This window comes from Microcaecilia unicolor, chromosome 4 (genome assembly GCF_901765095.1).
Source record: "Microcaecilia unicolor chromosome 4, aMicUni1.1, whole genome shotgun sequence".
NCBI classification, from domain to species: domain Eukaryota; kingdom Metazoa; phylum Chordata; class Amphibia; order Gymnophiona; family Siphonopidae; genus Microcaecilia; species Microcaecilia unicolor.
This window is the reverse complement of record NC_044034.1, coordinates 151,769,270-151,789,540: the sequence shown is the minus strand read 5'-3', so window position 1 is coordinate 151,789,540 and position 20,271 is coordinate 151,769,270. Positions and strand designations below refer to the sequence as shown.

At 42.0% G+C, this 20,271-nt stretch overlaps 1 protein-coding gene across 1 annotated transcript in view; it reads left to right on the top strand.

Moving 5' to 3' along the window:
- Nucleotides 1–17,897, top strand: part of SHANK2 (SH3 and multiple ankyrin repeat domains 2) — an 846,275-nt gene extending 828,378 nt beyond the window's left edge. Inside the window, 1 exon segment of the mRNA XM_030200750.1 lies at nt 13,819–17,897. Coding sequence (XP_030056610.1) covers nt 13,819–14,380 — 562 coding nt within the window. The 3' untranslated portion in view covers nt 14,381–17,897.
- The last annotated feature ends 2,374 nt before the right edge of the window (nt 17,898–20,271 follow it).

Genomic DNA, 20,271 nt, shown 5'->3' with positions numbered 1-20,271 from the left:
AGAGGGGAGATAGAGACATTTAAATAATTATGCGGCATAAATGCACAGGAGGCGTCTCTTTCAATTGAAAGGAAGCTCTGGAACGAGGGAACATACGTTGATGGTGAAAGGAGATAGACTCAGAAGTAACCTGAGGAAATACTTTTTCCCGGAAAGGGTGGTGAATTTGTGGAACAGCCTCCCGGTGGAAGTGGTGGAGACAAAAACAGTATCTGAATTCAAGAGAGCTTTGGACAAATACATAGAATCTCTAAGGGAGTGATAGGGAGAGTAGATGGCATGGATGGGCAAACTGGATAGGCCATATGTCGCCTGATACTCAACACTATTTAACTGGATAGTAAAGGTTCCTGGCTGGGTATATAGCCCTTAACCGGCTATTCGCAAATATTCAGCAGGAAATAGCTGGTTATCTCCCACTGAATATTCATAGTCAGCGCTTAGCGGATAACCAGCTATATTGCGAATATTCAGCATATCACCAGCTATGTTTGGTGGCCAAATTGGGGCACCGAAATAGCTGGCCTATCTGTAGCTGGTTTAAACTTAACCGGCCAGCGCTGAATGTCCACTTGGCTGGATACGTTTAAACCAGCCAAAAATAAATTGGATATTCAATGCCAATATTCACTGGAAACAGCCCGGCATTGAATATCTGGGTTCAGCACCGACCACGGGAGGCAGCCCAGCTAACTCCCACAGTCTGAATTTCGGCCCCATGGTCTTTATCTGCTTACATTTTCCTATGTTTCTATGTAAGGGCATGCTAAGGCCACTTTTTAGCACAGCTTAGTAAAAGGACCCCTGTGAAGGTTCCAAAAATATGCCTGCTGTATAAAGGTGGCTATATCTATATGTTTTCAAAATTAGTACATGTGACTCCTGAAAACCAATAGCAAACAACCTGTTCTATAATGAACTTTACTCAGCACCCTTTAAACTGATATCCATTCTGTTTTTGCATTTAATCTGTGCAAAGTAACTGAATTCAAGGAATAGATCCAACACTGTGCCTTATCATTTAAAAAGCAGTCATAATCACTAAAGAAAAAGATCATACAGTAAGCATTATATTCTCTGCATCCAGGAGGCATAAGCTACTGGAACCAATCGGGGAACACAGAAATATGACAAAAAAAATTACAACAGGTGTCTAACTAGAATGAAAAAATGTCATTTTCTCTCACTGTGTTTGAGCAGTGCCTATTTCTTTTTAGTACTGCTAATAACAAAACTATGCAGATAAATATGTTAGAAAAACATGCTTTGTAGTAGTTTGGAAAACCTCTCTCTAAAGCAGAAAATATGTGGTTTAAAAAGAAAGTACTTCAGGAAAGTCAAAGCCTAACTTTCACCAAAATAGCCACAGTTTTTTCCAGCTTGTATCACTGATGCAGAAAGGCTAACATGAATGTGTGAGCACACGGCTTCTACCACAGCCATTGTACTGCGCCTTGCAAATTTTATACACTGAAATCTTTTGGCTGATGGAGTGAGGTGTGCTGAACACATGCACACAAAGGTTTTGTGGTAAACTTGGTTTCTTGTGCACATATCCAAATAAAATTGAAAATCAACACACGTCAGCACCTGTTCTTCTGTGCCTAAATATAAGCCTTGTGAAATCTGCACATAACATTTTTGTGAGGCTCATGTTTATGTGCAGAAGGACAAGCACCATTGAGCACGTTGTTACCTTCCATCTGCCTTTGAACCTCGCAGGAGCTTCCTTCTGGTTGCAAAAGGAGACAAAACTGGCAGTTAAATCCTGTCCACTAACTTGTTCACTGCCCAGACCTGTTGAAAAAAGTATGGTCACAAGATGCTCAATGTCCTCATTAGCATTCATTTTAATGCAATGTATGACCATATTACACCCGCGCTTAATCCTTCTCTGCATTGTGTGCTGCATGCAACCTGTAGTAACCACGCAATTTTGCCCCATGGTAGCTTTCTACATTGGGCCCAGTGTAAGCATGCAGACTACCCATATGCTCCCAATGTCTTTTATCCAGTCCCTCAACCCTGTTCCTACTGCTTCCTTTCAAATTTGCCCAAATGTTTGTATTCTACTGCGATTCTGGCTTCCGCTTTCTCCACTGAATGTCACTAGCCGTTTACTCTTTTACTTAATTTGAAGGTTGTCAAAAAACAATTTCCTTTTTTGCAATAAGTAACTTTCAGTTGACTGTAAAAAATAAATCATTAGAACAAAGCTAAGAGTGGTAGAATCTGTAATTGGAGTTCCACATTATGCTCTCATAGATTAGGCATGCCGATGAACAGAAACATATTTAATTTTTATTTGTCTTTTCATTTATGTTTTGTTTCTGCATTGTAATGCACATTTAAAATGTTTTAATGTATGCTAAAATGCACAAACTGGGCAGGCAGCACCTTGGCACTCTCCTGTCATCCCTCATACCACACTTCAAAATATCAACACATAACAGACCATCTAGGAAAAAGAATAGATTATCAGTGGCATACCTGGGGCCGATCATTTTTTAACACCCCCTCCAAAATACAGTATTATACATACTGAGAATACAAAACACAACAAATGTCATCCAGGACCTACAAAGCAATTCTACCATATCTTAAGCAGTAACTTCTACGAGTCACACAAGAGTGTACCTAGGAAAAGGCAGCATCTTAAACATTGCAGTGAGCAGTAGAACATCAAACATCTATTGTAAAACTAAACCAGCAAGAATAGCACAGATCGTCGATCCTGCATAGTCAATGCCAACAGAAAACCATGTCTTTTTCACAGACACAGATACACCCTAATCCACTATAAAATAAGTAACCACAAACTGGTTTTAATCATTGTGAACGCTAAGACCTGCTAGTGAGCATTAGCAGTATAGCAAATTTTAAATAAAATATAAATATTTAGACAAAAATTAAACTGAACCCCAAGAAGACAGAGTCTGCATACAATGCAACACCACAGAAACAGTGATAGTGATGTATGTCCCCTACTACTGTGCAAAATATAAAGATAGCAGATGTAAATTTGAAAAAAACTAGCAAATACCAATCCCCACTTTACAAATTAACAAATAGAAATAAAACAAATAAGGAAAACAAGACAATACCATTTTATTGGACTAATACATTTAGCATTCAGAGGCCAAAACCTCCTTCCTCAGGTCAATACAGTATACTGCTATTACAGTATCCTGTCCTGACCTAAGGAAGGGGGTTTTGGTCTCAGAACGTTAGTCAAAATGTATTAAAATTAGTCCAATAAAAAATTACCTTTATTTCCATTTTCTATTTATAAACATGTATTAACATAGCTACAATAGTACTTTAACCTAAAGCAGAAAAAAATAAAAAATATATTTTATTTACCTTTGCTGTTACTGGTTTCTGCTTTCCTCATCTTCTCTTCACTCTCTCCCTTCCATTCACCATCTGCCCCTTCCATCCAGTGTCTGACTTCTCTCTCTCCCTGCCCCTGCAATCCAGTGTCTGGCTTCTCTCTGCCCCTCCATCCAGCATCTGCCCTCTTTCCCTTCCATCCAGTGTCTGCCCCCTCTTTTCCTTCCATCCAGTGTGTGCTCTGTCTCTGCCCATTCCATCCACCGTATGCCCCTGTCTGTCCTCTCTCCACGCCTTCCAACCATTGTATGCCCTCTCTCTTGCTTCCATCCTGGATCTGCCCTCTTTGTCTCTGCCCTTCCATCCTCTGCCATTTCTCTGTCTTCCATCCATGGTCTGCCCTTTCTCTCTCTGCCCAATCCATCCACTATCTGCCCTTTCTCTCTTTCATCCATCCATGGTCTGCCATCCCACCCTCTCCCTTCCATCCAGGATCCCTCCTCTCTCTGTTTCTGCCCCTTCCATCTGCCCTTCCTATCCCTTCCATCCAGAATTTTCCCTTTCTCTCTCTCTGCCCCTTCCATCTACCATGTGCCCTTTCTCTCCCATCCATCCAGGATCTGCTCTCCCTCTTTCTCCCTTCCATCCAGGATATGCCCCCCCCCCCCATCTATCCACCATCTGTCCTTTCTGTCCATTCCATCCAGGGTCTTCCCTCTCTACCTTTCTTTCTCTCTCTGCCCCTTTCATCCACCATCTGCCCTTTCTCTCCCTTTCATCCAGGGTCTGCCCGCTTCCCTCTCTCCCCCTCTCTCTGCCCTGTGTTCCACCCACCATCTGCCCTCTCTATCTCTGCCCTTTCTCCAATCCACTGTCACAGTCTGCCCTCTCCCCTTTTCCTTGTCTGCCCTCTCTATCCTTTTTACCAGATCCATTGCCCCCCCCCCCCCCCCCGATGCTGATGCTGCTCCTCCCGCTTCAAACTATCATCAGAAAAAAATAATAAACCAAGATCGCGGGGCCTTACCTAATCGTGGCTGCCGACTGTGCTCCAGAACTGGAAGTGACGTCAAAGGGGCGGGATCGGCAGCCACGGGTAGTTTAAACCCAAACCCTTCAATCTTCCTGCTTTTTCGTACCGCTAAGCTACCGCTGCTAGTCTGCTGGGTGAGAAGCAGCAGCAGTGGTGGTGTTGACACACAGGGCTAGAGGCTGCTGGAGGAAGGCGCGGGACCATCCGGCCAGAGGAGATGGAGAGGCAATAACGGCAGCAGTTTGGCAGGGGTGGAGCAGAAGAAGGGTGCGCCGCGCGGAACCAGCCAGAAGAGAGGCAGGGTCGAAGGCCCAAATGGAGGAACTGGAGCAGCGAGAGCAGAGCACTCCCCGCTGATTTGCACCTGGGCCGGAACGCCCCCACCGCCCCCCCTTGGTACGCCACTGTTTATTATGGCTGCAGCATTGCACTACTTACATATGTTAAACGCAGTTACAGTATCATAGTAACATAGTAGATGATGGCATAGGAGCCAACTTTTCAAAATTATTGGGGTACTAAGCCCAATGAAAATGACCCCTCCCTGGACACATACAAGGAATTTTCTCAATATTGGAGGTACTAAAGCACCCAAAGATTAGGCTCCAATGGATGACGGCAGAGAAAGACCTGCACAGTCCATCCATACATGAATCCGTGTTAATATTCTATCTAAATCATTTCAGGGCAGGGTGTCTAGCCTTTCGAGTCACACAGCTCCAACTATTTCTTCCTTACCAGCCATAGCATATTTCTGCCCTGTCTGGGCATAGACTGAGTGTAGAAGTCCGATGCACTACATCACTTCCTTCATCAGGGATTGCCATAAAAGCACATTCCCCATCTTAACTGTTGAGTCCTTTTCCTCCTCCTCCACTGCCAACTCCAGACTCCGTTCATTTTATCTTGCTGCATCATACACCTGGAATAGACTTCCTGAATCAGTACGTCAAGCTCCATCTCTGGCAGTCTTCAAATCTAGGCTAAAAGCCAGTGGTGTGTGGGTACATTTTTAGCAACAGGCTCTCTCCCCGGGTATAGCCAACCCTGCAGTTTGGGGGGGGGGGGGAGAGGGGAGCGCAGAGGTGAACTGGGGGACCCAAGTCCACCTCTGCACCCCCCCCCCCAAATTGTAGGGCTGGCTATACCCGGGGAAAAAGCCTGGGGGGGGGGGGGGGGAGGCAATGCATTACTCTCTCCAGAAAAAAAAAACGATTTTAAATGCTCCCAGGTTCCAATCTCATGTTTAATGTGGGATAAAATACCATAAATAAGTAAATAAATAGATGGAAACTCTGAATGTTGAGCACCTGATTCTCATAAAATGATGTCTGTTTTAGTGGTCCTTTACCAGGAGGGAAAAAAAAATGTCTGCACAAATATAAGACATGCTAGGGTGTACCTATAACCATCCCCTCCAAATGACACACTGATTACGATTTATAACAAATGACTACTCTACCTATGAAAAGTTATTCCCTTATTATACTTCCTCTGTATACATCCATACGCAGAAGCCAGCATGTTTGAAAATATAACTTTTTTTTACAGTATCTTCCCCATGGTCCCTACCCCACCCACTTATTCCGGGCCTCCTACCCGCTCCCCAGAGCTGCAGGGTGCCCTCCTGGCACATACCTGAAGCCTCCCTGGTGGTCTAGTAGATTCTTTGGGGAAGGAAAGATCCCCATTATTTCCTGCCCGCTGCCGGCGCTGACCCTCCTCCTGAGTCCTGCAGCATCTTCTTTAAAATGGCTGCCGAACTTGTATTAAAGGTAGGGTTACCATATGGCTCCAGAAAAGGAGGACGGATTGAGCCAGCCGGGTTTTACTTCCATTGCTTTCAATGGAAGTAATTGAACCAGCCGGGTTTTACTTCCATTGCTTTCAATGGAAAGCAATGGAAGTAAAACCCGGCTGGCTCAATCCGTCCTCCTTTTTCTGGAGCCATATGGTAACCCTAATTAAAGGCCTCTAACAGGTAGATCGATAAAAGAAAGAGGGAAAGGGGGGGGGAAGGGGGGTGCGGGGAATAAGAGGAAAAGGGGGGGAGTTAAAATTCTTGATGATTGTTTGTTGACGGATTATGTATGAACAACACTTGCATCAATGCATATTTGGATATTGTATTGTTTAATATGTTATGTTTATTTCATCAATAAAAATGTTGGAAACATAAAATGGCTGCCAAGACTTACAATGGCAGCCTCAAGACTTCAGCGGAAGTCTTGCGAGGCCGCCGCTGGAAGTTTCAGCAGCCATTTTTTTTTGTTACATTTGTACCCCATGCTTTCCCACTCATGGCAGGCTCAATGTGGCTTACATGGGGCAATGGAGGGTTAAGTGACTTGCCCAGAGTCACAAGGAGCTGCCTGTGCCTGAAGTGGGAATCGAACTCAGTTCCCCAGGACCAAAGTCCACCACCCTAACCACTAGGCCACTCCTAGCATGTGGGAGTGGGAGGATTAGCACAGTCAGTGGGCAGGAAAGACTGGGGATCTTTCCTACCCCGAAGAATCCACTAGACTACCAGGGTGGCTGCCTTCAGGTATGTGTTGGGACCCTGCGGCTCGGGGGAGGAGAGGCAAACCAGCTCACCCTGCCTGAACAACTGGCTCGCAAAATGTTAAAAAAAATTTAACAACCGCCTCTTGCGGGCAGTTGCAAGCCGGTTCCAGCATACCACTGTTTAAAGCCCACTTTTAACTCGTAACCCCTATTCACTTGTTCAGTACCCAAGTCTGTTTTATCATTCCAACCTCAAGTAATTCTCTTATCCCATTTTTATCCTGTTTGTCTGTCCTAATTAGATTTTAAGCTCTGTCGAGCAGGGACTGTCTCTTCATGGTCAAGTGTACAGTGCTGCGTATTTCTAGTAGCGCTATAGAAATTATAAGTAGTAGTAGTTGATGCCTCCAGCCCCCTCATTCTATCAAAGTCTGGGATAGGAACCGCCATCCTGTTGCTCTGGCACTGCTCTGAGCCTTTGACATCAGCCATTTCACTGCTAGCATGTGACAAAACAATTTCACATTTGAGCACTGTTAATGCTTGATTTGGTCTAAACACACTCTGTGTGCTCTATCAGGCTAGGACCCGCCTCAGCAAACCGAGACAGCGATACCTTTCTTATTGTGGTCTCCCCACCTCCCATATTCCTAGCTGAAGCCATTCCTTAACTCACGTACTCATATAGTCCAGAGATTGACAGCTGTAACCTACTTATAGGTTAGCTTCGTAATACTATTTGTTTCAAAGGTTGCAGCAGTAAGAACCCATCCTTAGAAAGGACTTGAACACTTTTTACTGTGGCAACACCACTGGTTATATATCTCACCCCAAATTTAAACCCTTTCTATATGATTCGTCATTTTGCTTGAACAATGAAGAATATCTTTTTCTGTATTTATACTGTACCCTGCCCAGAAAATCTACTCAGGAGGAATCTCAAAATTTAATAAACTGGGAAAGATGTATTGCAAATTTTGCTAATTTGTTGATGCATATTTAGGAGTCCCTGGAACTGAGGCAGGTATCATTTCATAGAGGCTCCATAAGAGACAATCTGCTCTGTAAGTCTAGGTCGGGGGTTTTCAACACAGTCCTCAGGGCACACCCAGCCAGTCGGGTGTTTCAGGATATCTCCATTGAATTCAATGAGGATATCCTGAAAACCGTAACTGGCTGAGGGCCAGATGCCCTAAACTTAATGAGCCAGCAACGTGGTTTTTAAACTGGTTCTAGTCAGTTTAGCATGCAAGTAGTAAACCGGGTCATGCACAAAAGAGTTCTCCGAGCCATTTTCCTGTCACGGTGGCAGCTAATGAAAACGGAATGCAAATGAGCTAATTACTATTATAATGTGAATGCGATGTGATGCACTATTGTTTCCGAACCCATGCACCGTGGAAAACCTAACGGGAGGTCTGCACCTCTCGTTGGGGCTGCTGTGATGCCCATCGCAAAAATCGGAAAAAAAAAAACGTCCAAGTGCTCATCAGGGACGTCCTTTCAAGTGCTAACACTTGGATGTCCTTCACTCAAAACAAAGAGACGTCCCTGACGAACACTTGGACGTTATTTTATTCAGATTTTGTGATGGGCATCCTTCTCTTGGACACGTTTTTCTTACGACTAAGGTGCCCGAACCAATTGACCACCGCTGGAGAGAATCGGGGACATGCGAGGACGTCCAAATCAAAACTATTTGGACGTCCCTTTCGATTATGCCCCTCCAGATCTCTCTCAGCCAATCACAGCACGTTTAGCTGTCACCGTTGTCAGCTAAACGCGCTGTGATGGCTGAGAGACCTGGAGGCACATAATCAAAGGGGCATCCAAATAGTTTTGATTGAGCATCCTCGCACGTCCTGATCCCCGATTCTCTCTGGTGGTGTTCTTGGACGTGTTTTTCTTATGTGCCCGAAATGACCACCGCCGGAGAGAATTGGGGATCGGGACGTGTGAGGACACCCAAATCAAAACTGTTTGGACGTCCCTTTCGATTATGCCCCTCCAGGTCAACCTCAGCCAATCACAGCGCATTTAGCTGACACCAGTGACAGCTAAATGCGCTGTGACTGGCTGAGAGAGACCTGGAGGGGCATAATTGAAAGGGACATCCAAATAGTTTTGATTTGGGCGTCCTTGCACGTCCCGATCCCCGATTCTCTCCGGTGGTGATCATTTCGGGCATGTAAGAAAAACACATCCAAAAAGGACACCCATCACAAAATATCTGAAGAAAAAAACATGCAAGTGCTCGTCAGGGACGTCCTTTTTTTTTTTTTTTTTTTTAGAGTGACATGTATGAAGCCATCTTTGGCATGCGCAGAGCAGCCAGCATAACAATTGGCTGCTCTGCGCATGCTCAGCTGGCCGACTGGCTTCCCCTCCTTAGGAAGGAAATCGCGTGCAAATGAGCTAACAGCGAGCAGCTCATATGCATGCCCGTTTTTTTAACGATTCACTAAGGGATCGGTAAGGGAAGGGCTCTTTCCGTGGAGTTAGTGCCTCTGGCTGTGAGTGTGCTCCAAGGACTGGGTTGAAAACCTCCGGTCTAGGTTGTGAGAGAAAAACCATCTATACAACATACACATTTAGCTTCCAAAAGTAGTTTTGGTGCCTTTACTGCCTGTACAAATATATACCTACAATATTTTAAGTTCTGCTGCTTTTATCAAAGATTCCTATTGATGTAGTTTTGCAGTCATTGTCATTATTGTAGTTTTAGAGGACTGGACAACTCCATTGTGCATGGCTTGTTCAAAACTAGAACGCACTTGACTGATGGAAGTGATTTTGTGATATGGATGATTCATTTTGCAGTTACCAGGCACCATTACATAGTATCATAGTAAATGACTGCAGATAAAGACCTGAATGGTTCATGCAGTCTGCCCAACAAGGTAAACTCATTTTACATGGTATGTGATACTTTATATGTATACCCGAGTTTGATTTGTCCCTTCCTTTCTCAGGGCATAGACCGTAAAAGTCTGCCCAGCACTATTCCTGTACTAAAAATTCTGAAGCTAACGGCGAAGCCCCTTAAAATTTACACACCAGCCCATCCATATCTATTCAGCCAGGATCAGGGCGCAGACCGTAGAAGTCCACCCAGCACTGGTTTTACTCACCAATTACCATCGTCACCAACCAATCTCCGCTAAAACTCCGTAGATCCATTCTTTCTAAACAGGATTCCTTTGTGTTTATCCCACGCATGTTTGAATTCTAGTACCATTTTCATCTCCACCACCTCCTGCGGGAGGGCATTCCACGTATCTACCACCCTTTCCATGCAAAAATACTTCCTGACATTACTCCTGAGTCTGCCCCCCTTCAACCTCAATTCAAGTTCTACCACCTTCCCATCTCTGGAAAAGGTTCGTTTGCGGATTAATACCTTTCAAATATTTGAACATCTGTATCATGTCACCCCTGTTTCTCCTTTCCTCCAAGGTATACGTGTTCAGGTCTGCAAGTCTCTCCTCATACGGTTTGCAACGCAAATCCAATACCATTTTTGTAGCTTTTCTTTGCACCGCTTCCAGTCTTTTTACATCTTTAGCAAGATACAGCCTCCAAAACTGAACACAATACTCCAAGTGGGACCTCAACAATGACTTGTAGAGGGGCATCAACACCTCCTTTCTTCTGCTGGTTATACCCCTCTCTATACAGCCTAGCATCCTTCTGGCCACAACCTTGTGAGCTGTGAGCTACGCTGGGCATTTTCAGGCTTAGTTTGATTGTAAACTGAGGTTACCTGTGTCTTAAAATCTTCCTGATAAACTGTTGACTGTATTATATCTCATTTAAAAAAAGCTCTTTTCACTTGCAGAGGGTCTGTCCTCTAAAATTTCTAATCTGTCTTCATCCTATTGCCGATAACTTACAATTGTTGTTGCATTGTGATTTCATATTTTTATGCGGTATTTTCTTAATTGAACTGTGTGTTGAACTTCTGTGCCAGTGATTTTATATTTTTATGCTGCAGTTGTTTTAAAGGTGCTCTCTAGAACTGTGTTTGGAACCTGTTCCAAGTGACTTAATCCAATCAACTTGGTTACACAGAATTTGGTGACTATAGTGTCTGTCTTAAAGGTGTGTTTATTAGAATTGGGTTTTGAATCTTCAATGCCAGAGACTTAATTCAATCAATTTCGTTACATAGCATCTAGTGACTCATAGCTCTGGAGGAGGGGCAATTTGTATACCGTTAATCTTTAGAATCAAACATAGTTCAAATGTACTTGTAGGAAATTACTTATTTTATCATTTCACAATTTAACACTTGTTTGCCTTGTTCATGCCCCACCCAAAGTTTGTTTATTAAAATACATGAGAGTTTAGAAATGTCCCACAGTGAAGCAAATGCTCCTATTAGCATAGCATGAACACAACAAATTTTGGTTATATAGATGCCTTGTGGTTCACTGTCTTATTCTTAGCGTGCACTGCATATGTGTCAAGTTTTCAGTTTTATCTTGGACACAAAGTATTGGTCGTTTTGGTCATTCATTTTCAAAAATCTCTCCTGTGAGTGAAGGGATAGTGTAGTGGTTAGAGCAGCAGGCTGAGATCCAGAAAACCTAGTTCAAATTTCACTGCTACTCCTTGTGGTCTTGAGCAAGTCACTTAACCCTCCATTGCTTCACATACAAAATTATGGGCAACAATTCAGCTGGTGGCAGCCAACATTTTTTTTGACCATCACTGGTGTTCTCCTTGGATAGTCGATGCCAGGCTATATCTGGGTACCAGAATTTAATATCTGGTTATGTGTGGACAGCTATCGCTTATACAGTTAACGAGATATTCAGCACATTAATGTCTATGTTGAACGAAGATATGAGTTTTATATGGTTCACTTTGTCTGGTTAACGTAGGCAGTTAAGAGCTGATATCAGTACTTAACCGTATAAGTACTGACACTTTTGTGGGTAGTGCTGATAGTCAGTTCTGCTGAATATCAGTGAATAGCACCACACAAGCCTCTCCTGCCCAGTTAAATTACTTTGATTATTGAAGCTTAAATTATATGCCTCCAGGAACAGGGACATGCCTCTTATATCTGAATGTAACTTGCCTTCAGCTAGTCCTGAAAAGGTGTGAGCTAAATCCAAATAAATATTTTGTGGCTATTTTGGGTGATATGAATAGTGTTGGGGCTGAGGCATCACCAGACAGGAGCCCCTCCAGACACTGCCATCTGCAAAATGGCAGTGCCTTGCCCTACCCCACACCACACAGTGCATCGCTCCTGCCTCCTTCCAGATACAAGATCGGGAAGCCTTGTTTGAGGGGTCACAGAATTTGGGGGCATACTAGACTACCACAGAGTATTTAATGGGTCAGGGTGGAGTTGGGGGGGGGGAAGACTCAAGACTACCAGGGAATTTGTGTAGCAGTAAGGGAGTAGGGTCATTGGACCACCTAGGTATCTTATTTATATATCTATATATATGGGGAGTGAGGGGGTGCCAAATTGGATCAGAAGAGGGAGTCAAGGTGAGTGGTGCTAGACACCAGGGCTATTTTGGAAGATGGCTGGTATAGGTAGCGGGTTAGGGGCTAAGTGTGCCCCAGTGTGTTTTTTTTTTTATGTCAACATTCCATCGATGCCCGAACCAATCACTGCTCAGACACTGAAAGGAAAGTTGACATTTAGCACTAAGCCATAGATTACTGCCATGATTGTAGTACAGCAGTAATTTGCATACTCATTAGTTTGAGCAGGCTGCGACTATTTTTTTTGTATTAATTTTGCAGTACAGTGAGAACTCTTCCGCAAACCTTTGAGCTTCAGCCTCAGGAAAACACCTGGATGTAATTTGACGTGAGCTACAACTACTACTACTACTATTTAACATTTCTAAAGCGCTACTAGGGTTACGCAGCGCTGTACAATTTAACATAGAAGGACAGTCCCTGCTCAAAGAGCTTACAATCTAATGGACAAATGTACAGTCAGTCAAATTGGGGCAGTCTAGATTTCCTGAAAGGTATAAAGGTTAGGTGCCGAAAGCAACATTGAAGAGGTGGGCTTTGAGCAAGGATTTGAAGATGGGTAGGGAGGGGGCTTGGCGTAGGGGCTCAGGAAGGTTATTCCAAGCATAGGGTGAGGCGAGGCAGAATGGGCGGAGTCTGGAGTTGGTGGTGGTGGAGAGGGGTACTGAGAGGAGGAATTTGTCCTGTGAGCGGAGGTTTCGGGCGGTAACGTAAGGGGAGATGAGGGTAGAGAGGTAATGAGGGGCTGCAGACTGAGTGCATTTGTAGGTAAGAAGGAGAAGCTTGAACTGTATGTGGTATCTGAATGGAAGCCAGTGAAGTGACCTGAGGAGAGGGATGATATGAGCTCTTTCCCAAATCACTTCTCCTTTCCCACTGATTGGGTTATTTCGAACTGTATCCCATTTGGTGGTCCTGGGGGTGATAATTGTGGAATCAGATGAATTGTAGGAGGGGAAGCATTCCAGGAGGGAGAACCCATGAAGAATATCAGGAGACATCAGTATTTTAAGGAACAATGTCTTCTCGCAAAAAAATGGTGAAAGATCTGATTAGATGAGAGGAAGGAGAGGGAAAACTAAAAGATTACTTAAGCTTTAAATAGTAGATCTCATTAGTAAGAGAGCCCTCCCCACACCACACATTTGATTGTGAGACTGGGGGAGAGGGGTATTTAATACATCTTTGAACTGGTTTGTGGTTTTCAATGGGGAAACCACTGGCATAAAGGCCTCTGATAAATCCACCACTAATTCTGTTAGTTTGTTTTGTCTGAGAAAAAAAAACAAAGCTTTAAGAATTTCAGTTTGATTTCTAGAAATACTGTTTTTTTTTAATAGGTAATGGAAGAGGCAGCCTGCTTATTAATCAAGTAGAATATGGGATGCTTTTCTGCCTTAAATGATGAGATGTTTTCTTTGTGTTCTGTGTTTCAGGGGTACTGATGCCTTGAGTAATGTCTCGGGTAACCGAAGTACAACCGTCACTTTCACCATCCGGCCTGGAGCTAACCAACCTATCACATTGCAGAATAGGCCACCAGAGTTTGAGACCAGGACAGCAGGACTGAGGCGAGCTCCAAGCCCCGTGGTTTCACCAACAGAGATTGCTACAGAGATCAAACCGGCTCCACTCTCTGCTCCAGCCACTGCTCCCAACCTCTCTGATGTATTTGGCCTTCCCAGCCCCCAGCCCTCCGGGGACCTCTTTAGCTTGACCACGGGACGTAGCAGGTCTCCTTCACCCTCCATATTACAACAGCCCATCTCAAATAAGCCCTTTTCAGCAAAACCTATCCACCTTTGGACTAAGCAAGATGTGGCGGATTGGTTGGAGAGCTTAAATCTAGGAGAGCATAAAGAGACCTTTATGGATAATGAAATAGACGGCACCCATTTACCAAACCTTCAGAAGGAAGATTTAATAGATCTGGGAGTAACCCGAGTTGGGCACAGAATGAACATCGAAAGAGCTTTAAAACAGTTGCTGGACAGATAAGAAATGGAAGGTCTTAGCTAGCCAGTTTGTCCTGAGATTCTTCTTTGCTCATGGCCAAGCATCTGTTGAGATCTGCAAGGGCCCTCAAATGAGTACAGTACATGAAATTAGCAATTTAAATAGCTTTCTTTAGTGCAAGTTTAAATAGTTGTACAGATAGTTTATAAGCACAATATTTTAAGAAAATATGTGGCGGGTCTACTGGGCAGCCTTTGTGCCACTTCAGCTCTAGAAAGTTAAAAGAATACAAAAACTTTTGTGATTTAATAATACTATTTCTGTGGAATAATTGCAAAATGTTTGACCTTTTTAAGTCGACCTCATTTGGATGCATTACACAACCAGCAGAGCTGTGTTACATTTTCTATCTTTGCTAGCACTTCTGAGAAAGATGGATAGGCCTTCAAAAGTGGTTCTGAATGCAACAGTTACAAAGCCCTACTTTAATTTAGTTCCCCTTAAAGGAAAACAAGTCATTTGAACTGATATATATATATACGGTTACCCTTTGCAGGTATATATTTGTATTTGAAAGCTTGAATTCTCCTTGTAATAAAAAAAATCACATACAAAAGCGTTTTACTTTACAGTACATTTGGTTTTTCATAATCAGATGGTTATTATAGTAACATTGCCATGGAGAGAGATTCTATAATGGGTATCTCAAGGTCATTAAATAGGAGTGTAAAATGGTAACTAAGCCATCATTGTCTTCCATTTGGTTCTATTTAGAGAAAGAAATGAAATGCCAAGATACTTGTTCATTCAGATGGATGGTATTACCTCTAGGTGATGTGCCAGGAAATACATTAGGTACAAGGGTAGTAAGCTGCTATTTAATCACATTATTGTTGAATTTAGGGTTACTTCAGTGCTGGCATACACCATAAAATACAGCTGATGATATTCTTTTCTTAACGCAGTCATGCTCCATGGTTATGAATCTTTTCAGGTACTAGAAGTATAGACAGACTTATTATAAATGAGATTATAAACATCAAAGAGCTAACAAAATAGTATATTTTTTACATTGTATCTTCTGATGTCGGAGTAGTAGGCCTTGAATAAGGATGTTCCTGAAATGTATTTGCCAAGAATAAATTGGTCATTGGTTTTTGCTCTTGAGAGCAATTAGCAAAAAATGCGGAAACTGCTGGCCAGTGTATTTCATCACTTCTGGAGATGCAGGAGAAAATGTCCTATAGACAGTGTGTCGACACTAGGGGAGGGGGAAGGAGCCAGCCTGATCAGGAAAGAAATATATTTGGTATTTAGAGATTTTGCAATCAACTTTTGTTATATACTGTAATTTAAACTGCATTTCCCTGCCTAGTTTCTGTAATATTTGTGTATACAACACCAAAATCAAAGATGATGTATATTGTGTATAACTGCAAAAAACCCTTTCAAAAGGGTCTGGACACAGTTTACTTTTATTTATATACTATTGAATGTGACTGATTTACAGGATTTTACATATCACAAAGATAATTATTTGTGGTAATTTCAGTTAATAAACAAGTGGTTTTTCGACATTCCTTGGCAAGCAAATGCATTACCCAGTTGATCTGGCTAAGTTTCTCTGTCTGAGCCACAGATACCGAGGATCAGACATTTCCCCCATGGAATTAACAAAATTTCAAAAACCAATATTAATGTTCTCGCTATGGTTTGTGTAACAATTTGTGTTCACGTTTTCTGCGTTGCTGTAAGCTCTGTGCTTTAATTCCTCTGATTTAAAATTGATTAAAATCAAAGCTCCTGTAACTTGCACTTTCTCCCATCCTTAATCTTGTATGGCAACCAAAATGAGTATATGAAAATAAATAGAATGTTGCACTAAGGTTGTGTTCTGATTGCAAACAGTGAGCACTGTCCTTTTGAGTTGAACAAAACAGGACAAAAAGTAAGGGAAAGGCTGCCAATCTTGTGATTTTCATGTCATATAATCACGGAAATACAAATGCTGTGCACATGAACAAGTTCCTAAGTGGTTAAGATTCATGTAGCAGTTTGGTGGCATTCAGCTGTTTCTCCTCTTTCCTGCTTTCTCTCTTGCTTTAAGAGTGCACAATTGTATACCATTTTGATAAATGTTGAATTGTGGTGTAGCAAGACTGGTAATATAAACACAAACAAGGGCTTCCTCAGCCGGAGGACAGTTTCTGTGATCTTTTTCTAGAGGTGAGTTCTTTCTTACCCTTGGGCATCGAGGTGATGTTGGTCTCATTTCCAGTTCATGAAATCCAGAACTTTCTCAGCCAAAGCAGGGGATCCTGTTGGATTCCATGAGTCTTCTGACAATGCACTGAGATCAGTTACGGATGGCAAGCCTGAAGGGCGGCAAATGTGAAATATAACTTGTCTAATTTCTTGCTTGTGATTTATGTGTTTGACAGAACTCTACCATGCTTCAGCTGCTGAAAGATTTGTTTAGTGATGTCACAGATCAGCATTTGGAACTTCACAATAAAGCACTGGATTTATTGTGTGATATCAGACACTGGATTGTGACATTATAGCAAGTGTCCAGCAAGGGGGAATAGTGATGATAAAAAGCAAAATTTAATACCAGTGGAAACACATCACAGATGGGTGAGGGATATCTTTTAATATCCTTAAAGAAAATGGAGGGGCAAGGGGAGTTCCTTAGCAAAGCTGGCATTCTTATTCATTGTTCTTCTTACTCTTAGCAACTTCTTGTAGTGTGAAATATCTTCTATTGATTTTATATATTTTTACAATTCATTCCTTGCAAGCTATTGTAGTATTTTTGAGTACTTTCATAGTTCACCATGTTTTCTCTAACAGAGACCCTTGATCATTCTGCATAAAGGAATATGTTGTTGCTTTGCTTTTTGGGCTTATTTTAGGTAATTTACCAATTGAGTAAATAACATCTCTATGTGCCTATAGATATGCACTATTATGTATATACATTATAACAGGGACTCTGGGAGGTGCACAAGGGTGTATATTGATTTGTTAATGCTACACAGGAAGTGGTTTTTGAGTTTGCTTGGTTTCTTTCTACATTTTTTCCAAGCTGTATTGGTCCCTTTTGTTCTTTCTTTGTTCTTGTTACATGATTCTACAGTCTATTGTTTTGTGTTTCAAGCCACACCAAATCATAGCCTAGTAAAGCAATTTCAGATAAACCTTGTACAAGAACAGCACATACTTGATGTAAGAAAAGGAACTGTATGTGCCTTTTGCAAGTGTGATTGATTCTAATCTGCATAAAGCATATTGTGTTTAAATGCTGTATGTTTACCTGAAAGGATGAATTTCAATGTATTCATCATGTAGCTTGTCAAATAGTTATCGTGCCTTTGGTCCTATTCGGAATGTTCATTCAATACACAACTCAAACAAGAAAAGGAGAAACTGGACTATAAAAATATTCATATTTAGTTCTGAGGTCCCTTATCCCATCATGGGACTGTCAGCTGGACACAGTCCTTCAATAAAATTATCCAATAAAATGACAATTGAACTTGGGTTGTGTTTATCACTTAATTTACATTAGAGAGGTTGCTAGCATTGCAATATGCAACAATCATATCATTTGACCTAGATCTAAAACCTATACTATTCATCAGTAGAAAGAGAACTATAATAATTACTACCACTGGATAGAGTTAAGGCAAATTATTTCATTCTTTTTTGTTGCACTGTCATCTAGTGGAAGTTGGTAGAAATAACATAAAAGGTACTTAACAAACCTAGGGGGTCTTTTACTAATGGTGAGCTCTAGCTATCTGCAGCAGGGCCCATAGGAATAAAATGGGCATGTAGGCATGTTAGCATTTGTAGCACACACTAAAAATTAGCATGTGCTAAAAATGCTAGCATACCTTAGTAAACAGAGCCCTAAGGGGGTCTTTTACTAAAGATTAGCGCCTGTTATCTGCGAGCTGATCTTTAGTAAAAGACCCCCCTCAGGGCTCTGTTTACTAAGGTATGCTAACATTTTTAGCACATGCTAATTTTTAGTGTGTGCTACAAATGCTAACATGCCTACCGCGTGACTTAGCAAACAGGGCTCCTAGAAAGCAGTATTGTCAAAAAGCAACAGAGGTGGAAGATATATTACAAATTAAAAGATATACAGGTAGGTCATAAATCAGCATGTGATTATTTTTTTAAATTTCAAATCATTTTTATTGTTATTAGAAACATAACAAAGAAATAAATAGTGTTATTGTTTATACCTATCCTAAGCCAGTAGCAGATGAACCAGAAGCCATATTCACGTGAACACAGTCGGAAGAGAAGCATTAGATTTGGCTTTTCCAAAAGAGAAATGATATTCTTAAGAAAAATGGTACACGATGAGAATGAGTAGCATCAAAGATGAGTATGGGGCTCATTTTCAAAACAGAAAAACTTCCAAAAAGCGGCACAAATTGCCAGATGGATTTTTTTTTTTTTTTGCCAAAAAAGTATTTTCAAAACGGTTTTCTATGCAGTGTGTCAGTCACAAGGGGGTGGGATTCAGGCTTTCCCAAAACTTGGGACATTTTTCTGCCATAATGGAACAAAGTACAAGCATCCAGGGCTAAAACAACTGTCACAAAAAAAATGCTCTAAATGACCAGTGGAGGGATTAAGGGATGACCCCCACTCCTTTACTCCTCCAGTGGTCACTGAACCCCCACCCCCCAAGCTGTGAAAGAAACAGTACATACCTGTCCCTCTGACAGTTTCAGATGTTATGGCCAGCCCTATTAGAGCAGCAAGCAGGTCCCTGGCGTAGCTTAGTAGTCAGTGCAGTGCACCGCACCGTAGAGAAGGGGACCCAGGCCCATATCCCACTCTGTTACACTTGTGGTGAAAAGTGTGAGCCCTTGAAAACCCACCAAAAACCTACTGTACCCCATGTATAGGTAACACCTACAGACATAGGGGCTAGTGTAGTGGTGTACAGTAGGTTTTGGGAGGGCTCTCCATACAATATAAGGGGGTCACAGTGATATTTGTACCTCAGACCTTTTATATGAAGTCTTCTGCAGTGCCCCACTGTTCTGCTGGGATGTCTGTGTGGCCAGTCTACTAAGAATGCTGCCCCCCCCCCCCCCCCCCAAAAAAAAACCAAAACATATCAGTCAATGGTCCAAATACATCCAATGTGAAGCATACACCCATCTCCAAAAATAAATAGTTCACTTTCGGTACAGAGAAACATTGCAACCTCACATATTATATCTTATTTTATGATTACTTTGAAGGAAGGAAAAGCCTCAGAACCTCATTTTGAGCACTCCTCTTTGCTACAAGACTAGATAGGGTAGTTCACAGGCTGAAAAAAAACCTCCTTCAAACATATCTTATTTAATCTAGTGAAACATTTTTTTATATTTTTCAATGTTTAAATTTAGAAAAAATAATCACAGCGACTTATCTGAGTCACAGTTGTTAATACACAGAATCCCACCAACAGTGGCTAGTGTTTTGCTTGGTGCTGCTTCGGCGTACTCTGGATCAGTATACTTTCAGAACAGCACAATGCCTCCGTGCTTATTGCCCCCCCTCCCCTCCAATGGTTTGTTTTTATGTGTTTTTTTCCCCTTAGACTTATTTTTTTAATGGTCCAAAAGGATAGACACACTGAGCACAAAACAGCTAGTAAATGGCCATTTTTGAAACAAAACGTTGGACGTTTTGCTGGTTCGAAAATGGCCATTTTAGCTATTGGATTTTTGGACATTTTTTGCAAAACGTCCAAAATCAGATTGAGATGTCATATTGAAAATGCCCTTTGACATTACATAACAGTGATACGATGGTCCTCCTCTCAGGCTCCAGAAGAAGGTGGAGGTTATTCTGCAGTCTACTATTCAAGACTAGCTGGGAGGGGGTATATAACAAAACAAACAAAAAAAATCCAT